General features: G+C 36.3%; 1 protein-coding gene across 1 annotated transcript in view; it reads right to left on the bottom strand.

Annotated features, from left to right (window-relative positions):
- The window catches only part of LOC107725897 (dedicator of cytokinesis protein 4-like), a 111,952-nt gene that overhangs the window by 34,798 nt on the left and 69,714 nt on the right, over positions 1–7,440 (bottom strand). Inside the window, exons 21-26 of the mRNA XM_016535315.1 lie at positions 6,426–6,507; positions 5,955–6,125; positions 2,761–2,953; positions 2,561–2,688; positions 1,231–1,365; positions 854–857 (exon numbers count right to left, since the gene is read on the bottom strand). Coding sequence (XP_016390801.1) covers positions 854–857; positions 1,231–1,365; positions 2,561–2,688; positions 2,761–2,953; positions 5,955–6,125; positions 6,426–6,507 — 713 coding nt within the window. The remainder of the gene's footprint in view (positions 1–853; positions 858–1,230; positions 1,366–2,560; positions 2,689–2,760; positions 2,954–5,954; positions 6,126–6,425; positions 6,508–7,440) is intronic.

Here is a 7,440-nt window from a genome sequence, read left to right as displayed (position 1 = left end):
TATATATATATATATATTTTTTTTTTATCATAGGCTACAAAAATTCGTTTCAGTATTTGAATTTGACTGGCTCTGTGCGCGGCGGCGTTCTTATTATACAGGTGCATCTCAATAAATTAGAATGTCGTGGAAAAGTTCATTTATTTCAGTAATTCAACTCAAATTGTGAAACTCGTGTATTAAATTCAATGCACACAGACTGAAGTAGTTTAAGTCTTTGGTTCTTTTAATTGTGATGATTTTGGCTCACATTTAACAAAAACACACAAAAAAACCCCCCACAAAAATCTCAACAAATTAGAATATGGCGACATACCAATCAGCTAATCAACTCAAAACACATGCAAAGGTTTCCTGAGCCTTCAAAATGGTCTCTCAGTTTGGTTCACTAGGCTACACAATCATGGGGAAGACTACTGATCTGACAGTTGTCCAGAAGACAACATACTTTCCAGAAGGCCAACAATTCACTAAAAATGTTTTTTTTATTGGTCTTATGGAGTATTCTAATTTGTTGAGATAGTGAATTGATTGGTTTTTGTTAAATGTGAGCCAAAATCATCACAATTAAAAGAACCAAAGACTTAAACTACTTCAGTCTGTGTGCACTGAATTTATTTAATACACGAGTTTCACAATTTGAGTTGAATTACTGAAATAAATGAACTTTTCCACGACATCCTAATTTATTGAGATGCACCTGTACATACATAGTTTTTTTCTTCAAAATATTTTTTATATTCTGCAGATTTCTGCATATACTTTCCCACAGTCCCACAATAACATCAAAAAGTCAGCAGATTTCATGCAGGTCTAGCTATACATTGCCCATGTAAACTCATTTGCAAAACACCTGCCTCCACAAGAAAAGGAAAAAAAAGACATCACAGATTATTTCATTACCATACTGAACCGCCCCATAAAACCCTTGATAAATCTCAGTCTGTGTTGAATACGGATGAATAAATTGGAGTTGAAATGAGGTATGGCGAGGTTTGCATTCACAAAAACCTTTGGGCGCTGGGGAATACGTCACATCTAGCAGGAACGCTGCCAGAATTCACCTGCTGCTTGTGTGGAGAGACTTTGATGTGTAAAGCACTTTGACAGCTGGGCTGTAATTACCTCGCCCTCAGGGCCTGTATCTGATGCTTTCTCGCATGTTTCACTTTTTTAAATTAACTCTTGCCTATTCTCTATAAAGCTTGCTTTCTTATTTGGTTTTCTTACCGTAACGTCTTGAACTTGGGGCCGTAGCGTAGGCCCTGCTGGTTGTGGCCGGTTAGCGATTTCCAATATGGTCCGCAGTAAGACACCCAAAACACTCTCCACGATCAGATCCACCTCTTCGGATACGGCTGGCTCCTGCACACACACACACACACAGACACACATATACTGTATGTTTGCCCTTGCAAGAGGTCAACGGTGATGTTATGCACACTGTCTGACAGGGTGCTAATGGCAAAAAGGGTGAGACAGCCATGAAAGGTTCAGCTGTCATTTCAGTTTATGCAAGTGCAGGAAGAAACCAGTGCGTCTGATGCACATCGGTCCTTCTCTGTGCGTGAGACCTGCCATTTGACTTGAAGGTCAGAGAGGATGTCTACATTTATAGCAGCCTCAGCATTTTCAAGACAAGTTTCCTGTGGTCGTCTTCAAAGCAGAAGTTAACACGAATAGGGGATGTGCAAAAACACTAATTCAACAAAGCTTCTGGGTTGCATGAATGATAAGTAGGTCTTCAGGGAGCCTTGCATAATTATGGGGATTTAAGGCCACGTTTTGACAAACGTGTTTCATACTCTTGGGAATGGCAGATATTTGACAAATAAATAAGCTAAATACTCTTTTACAGCACAAAACTTTCATAACAAATGGAGACCTATGGATTATGCATAAACGGAAGATTGCTGAAAGCAGGACATTTAAAGTCTGACGGACTTGAAAAGCTGTGTTGAAGGCAAAGGATTTGAATAAAAGCAATGCATTTAGAGTGATAATTTTAAAGACCCAACTTCTCAAGAGTGTTTTTTAAACTTTTATTATGCTACGAGTGTGCTATAACCCTCTTCTTTAACTGCCCTTAAATATATGACTTAATGAGGAAAAAAAATCTTTCAGCATATTAAAACATACATATATACATGTACATATTTTTTTTCAGTGGTGGATATGGTCTTCCATAATATTTGCCTGCTAGTTATTTGTCCTGAAAACATTTCATTTTAATTTGGAATTTGCATTATTTTGCATTGGCAACAAGCCTCCACAAACTTTCATGACTGCGGTTGCCAGATGTCAACAGTTTAGATCCCCCAAAATCAGAGATTTTCATTTAAATTGATACATTTTCTGGCCAGTGATTTACTTAATGCTCCCAACCTGGCAACCACACACACTCTCTATGTAACAGAAAAAGCGCTGATGAGCTGAAAATGCCAGCAAACATTGGTACGTTGGAGTTTAGCGATCTCTTTTGAGATTGGCTCTGTTTGCTTAGACTAAGTCTGCTTGTTGTCCAAAGTGTTGTCCTATAGTTGTGTGAGGGTTATCTTACCTTGTCGTCTTTCTTGAGGAGAGACAGCATGCAGGTGAGTATGTGAGCGCACATGACGAGATCTCGCTGCTCCTGCATGTGAGCCTGGAGCAAACGCAGCACCACCAGGAGCAGGATACATCTAGACTCTGATAAAAACACACACAAACATTGAGCAGACTGCCTCTAACCATCTTCATCCTCAATGAGCATGTGTTTACCAGGGTTTGTGTAGAGCTGGCTCTCTACGGTTTTGGCGATGCAGTGCAGTTTGACGGCCTCCAGGGGGCAGTCGGCTTGGGACACGGTGGGGAGGCTGCCCAAGGTCTCCCGTACAAACGTGGCCACTTCCCTGACCGTAAAGAGCTTCAGCAACTCCCCGTACACAGCTGGGAACGACTGCAGAAACACTGCCTGTGGAGTCAGGTGACAAACAATCAAGTCAAGAAACAATCTCATTCACACCGATTACATGGAAAAATAAACAAAGTAAGTAAAAATAAATAAAACCGTAATTTTAATGCACACTACATTACGAAACAACCTAAAAACTACCAGCGAGAAAAAAATAAATGCAATTAAACAAGGGTGACAATAATGTGCAAAATACAAACAAAAAATAAATATTTCAATTAATATAATGTAAGTTTGCAGATAAACATAACATTGTCATGAAACTGTTACTATACAGTTTATATATCTCTTGCAGAATATGCAAGATGTTAATAATTTTAACAAATAAAAGCTGCTATTTTTTTATTTAGTACCATCATGAATGATAACTAAGCAACTTTTTGAATTAGTTGATCACACTAAATTGTACTTCTTTTGTCTTAATGGAAACATGTAATATATTAAGTAGCTTCTGGAGGTCTTTAAAATAAGATAGTTACACATCATCCTATAAAGTTTACATCCCCCAGCTTTTAATGCATCTTATTGAAAAAAAAAAAAAAATGAATATAAAATAAAATAGCATGCATTTTTAGGATTATTGTCTTATTTTGTAAAAAAAAAAACTATTAGCATCTTGCATAGTCTGCAAGGGGTATGTAAACTTATGAGCAGAACTGCTACAACGAAAACAACAATTACAAAATTACATCAGTAAAATGTAATAATAAATAATAAAATAAATGATAAGTAAAATAAAAATAAATAAACTATTTGCAACTATTATCAACAAAACAATGATGAAAGAACAGTGAAAAAAATAAAAAATAAAATACAAACAAGAACTAAATTTCAACTATAATGTGACTACAATAAAATTATTTTTACCTTTAATAAAACATATTCAAGTATGCAAATGTACATAAATTAAACTATAACGTCCACTAAAACTATGAATATCAGCCTTCACATTTCATCTGCCTCACATACACTGACCGTGACACATGACCATCCTCTAACCCACGGCCTTTTCCCACTATGAAGGAATCTCAAAAACAAGAAGAGCATGGACAGAGGAGACAAGAGGCCCAAACCTCAACATGTTATCCTGCTGTGAGGGGCCAGCGTGGAGCGGGAGGGACGGCGGAGGATTATGGGGGATTAGAACGACTCTGGCCTGCATTCTATCACTGCCTTTGTTCTGCTCTCTATGAAGATTAAAACGTTCGAACGGCACTCAGCCCAACACAGGGCTAATAAATCATCTGAGGTGAACATACATCTTCAGATATACCGCACAACTATACCCTATTGGGATGTACTAACTCTATTCATGCTTGAGACAATCCAACTTGAAGTGTTAAATGACACTAGTCTCAGTCTCAGACCACCGTCTGTCCACTGACCACCTAAAGCATACTGCACACTAATGGCTAAAATTCAGTGGAAGTTCACCCAGAAAAAAAAGAAAAGAAAAATTGTGTTTGCAAGGTACCACAATTGTTCAATAAGCACTTCTGAAGAAAATCCATCTCTAGATCTGCCAAACCTTGTGTGGTTAGTGATATAAAACTCTAAAATAAATACTAACATATATTTAGTCTAAATTAGCATAAGTATACTGAAATGTTAAAGTATCTAGTAGAAAGTAAACTAGATATTTATGAGCAGAACTGTAAATTACATTCTGGTTTTTGGTTACGTGTGTGAAAAAGTCAGCACTTATTATTTTTAGAAGAATAAAACTTCTGCTCATACATATTAACACCAATTTATTTGGTGGTTGCGGACTGACACTTCTGTTTATTTTTGTAACATCAACTATTTCAGATAAAACCACCCCTAAATTGTGTACAAATGAAATAAACTTTTTTTTTTTACATCTGTCAAATAAACTCTTAAATAATCTCAGAAATGTCAATAAAATAATATAAAATACAATTGTAAAATACAATTAGAATACAAAAAAAAAACTTTTTTCTTATTTTTAATAAAAGTAAAAAATATTTTTAAAAAAATAAAAAGTCTGTTTGTGATATTTAATAAGTAGTGATTTTTCCCAAGTGTTGAATCAAACTCTAAAACAATACTGAAATGTGATTCTGTCTGTTTTTCTCACTTCCCTATTATCTCAAGTCTTCCCTAGAGCTTCTTGTAATCTTGTTGCGCCATCATTATCTCACTTTTTTCATCCTTATCCTTCGTGTTCATTTACAATGTTTCTTTCTCTCATTAAAACCCAAAGCAATTCCTTCTTTGTAAGTATTCGTCTTTCTCTTTCAAATGGGGCACATGGGCACTCTGAGACTCTTTGTAGAACACGGCAGAACATCAAAACAAACTCACACCAAGGCTCGAACAAAAGCCAGTGCGATGGGCACCCGAGCGAAGGAGAATATAAGACGCTCTTGCATTCAGCTCAGGGAAGTCGGAAAGATTTGCGGGAGACTTCAAATGCTTTGCCTGAATTTTAGGGAATGCACTGAAAACTGATCCTATCTCTCAAGGGCAAAATGTCTGTCAAAATTAAGGACATTTCTCTGGCAAATAAATGCTTAATACAGCAGATTTGCCTCGGCAGACATCCCATGGTTTCAGAGGACACTTCAGGCCTGAGACTAAAATCACTGTCTCTATTAATTAGAATAATGCTCCATAAGGTAAATTCATCTTTAGTTTATATACTGTATTTTATATATATATACATATACTTGTATTTTTATTTGTTAAATTATTTTTAAAATAATTTTAATTTTATTTATTTTATTAAATCTATTAATACATTTTATTTTTTATTAATTTAATAAAAATAGATTTAAAAATATTATTTTTAGTTAAATAATTATATAATAAAATAATTTTATTCAATTAATTTGTATTTAAAACTAGTGGTGGAAGAAAAGAAAGAGGAATGTTGCATGCTAAACTCGAACCTTTTTCACCCACTAGAGATGCTCATTCCATGTGTTAACTATACAATATAAGGAGTTTTCCAACATAAACAGATCTGTGTGTCTCTCACCTGTGTCTGTGTGATGGGCCGTGAGCCCTTGTTCTCCTGCGAGAGGAAGAAGCGGAGGGACATGAAAAGCTCGTGCATACAGCAGCGGAACTCCTCCTCGTTCTGTCCGCCCGTGGCCAGCGCAAACAGCCGTCGTGACTGGATAATATACTTAAAAATATACTCCGTCGCCTAGGAAACCAACAGAATAGCAGATCTGAGCACAGAAAGCAACATAAAAGCCGCCTAATTAAGAATGCATGGGCTGTGTGAACTAATGCGATGTCGAAGTCATAACGGCCGGCAGCGAACCATTCCTAAGAAATTGAATATTCAGTACATTACAAATATAAATTGTATTTGTATTTGGGGCTGTAGAAAATCAGAAGATGGAGGACAGTAATGACAGACTCTAAATATCATTATGAAGGGCAGAATTTGTAAAAATGATTTGTGAGAGCGAGAAAAGATGTGTAGTGTGAAGCATCTCACCTTCAGCACCTGTTGGATGTGTTCCTGATGATCCGCTTCAATAATACGGTCCACATACCACTTCAGCACCTTGATCAGATCCCTGCCAGAGACAAACAAACAACACTGCGAAAACCTGAACATCGACATTATGTTTGTTTAGTAGAATTGAAAGTATTTATAGGAAGATTCATAATGGAAATCAATCTGACATGTGTCTGAATTGCATTTATTGCATAAAAAATTTGTTTGTAGAGTACTGATCCCATAATTTAATAGTAGCAGTAGTAGTAGTAATAATAATAATAATAATAATAATAATAATAATAATAATAATGACAAAATATTAGCAAATTAACTATGTTTGTTCTGAGCCCACAATGTAGTAAATAAATAAATAATGATGACTGAATATTGGCAAATCAACTATATATTTGCAGGGTACTGAACCCACAAACAAACAAACAAACAAACAAAAAATAAATAAATAAATAAATAATGATGACCAAATATTGGCAAATTAACAATATGTTTGTAGTGTACTGAACCCACAATTTATAAATCCTTTTTTTTTCTGAATTGCATTTATTGCAAAATTGGCAAAACAGTATATTTGTAGTATATTACTTGTATTACTCCTGTAGTGCTAGGTCTATAACTGGATAACTGGATGTTCCCTTCCGAGGGAACGAGACACTGCGTCCTCTAGAGGTCGCTATGGGGAATGCCTTCAGTGTGACCGGTGTCTGAAGCATACATCTAAACACAACAATAGCATTGGCCAACAGCCAATGACGTCATTACCCAGCGCAATCACAGTATAAAAGGGCGCTGGGAGAACACGTCATCCTCTTCTTCGTCTTCACTGACCGTTTGTTTATGTTAGCGATAAGCTAAGCACGACTAGGAGTGCATGTTCTCTCGCCAGAGGCTTTGCTCTGATACCCGCAGTTTCACAACAGCTCACGTGTTGTGTGTGTGTGGTGAAGAGCATGCGCGTTCAGCTCTCGAGGGAGTTGAATGCGCTCTGCATTCA

This window comes from Sinocyclocheilus rhinocerous, unplaced genomic scaffold (assembly GCF_001515625.1).
Source record: "Sinocyclocheilus rhinocerous isolate Xijiao unplaced genomic scaffold, SAMN03320098_v1.1 scaffold395, whole genome shotgun sequence".
Lineage (NCBI taxonomy): Eukaryota > Metazoa > Chordata > Actinopteri > Cypriniformes > Cyprinidae > Sinocyclocheilus > Sinocyclocheilus rhinocerous.
The sequence above is the reverse complement of the archived record's forward strand: the minus strand, read 5'-3'. Positions and strand labels throughout refer to the sequence as shown.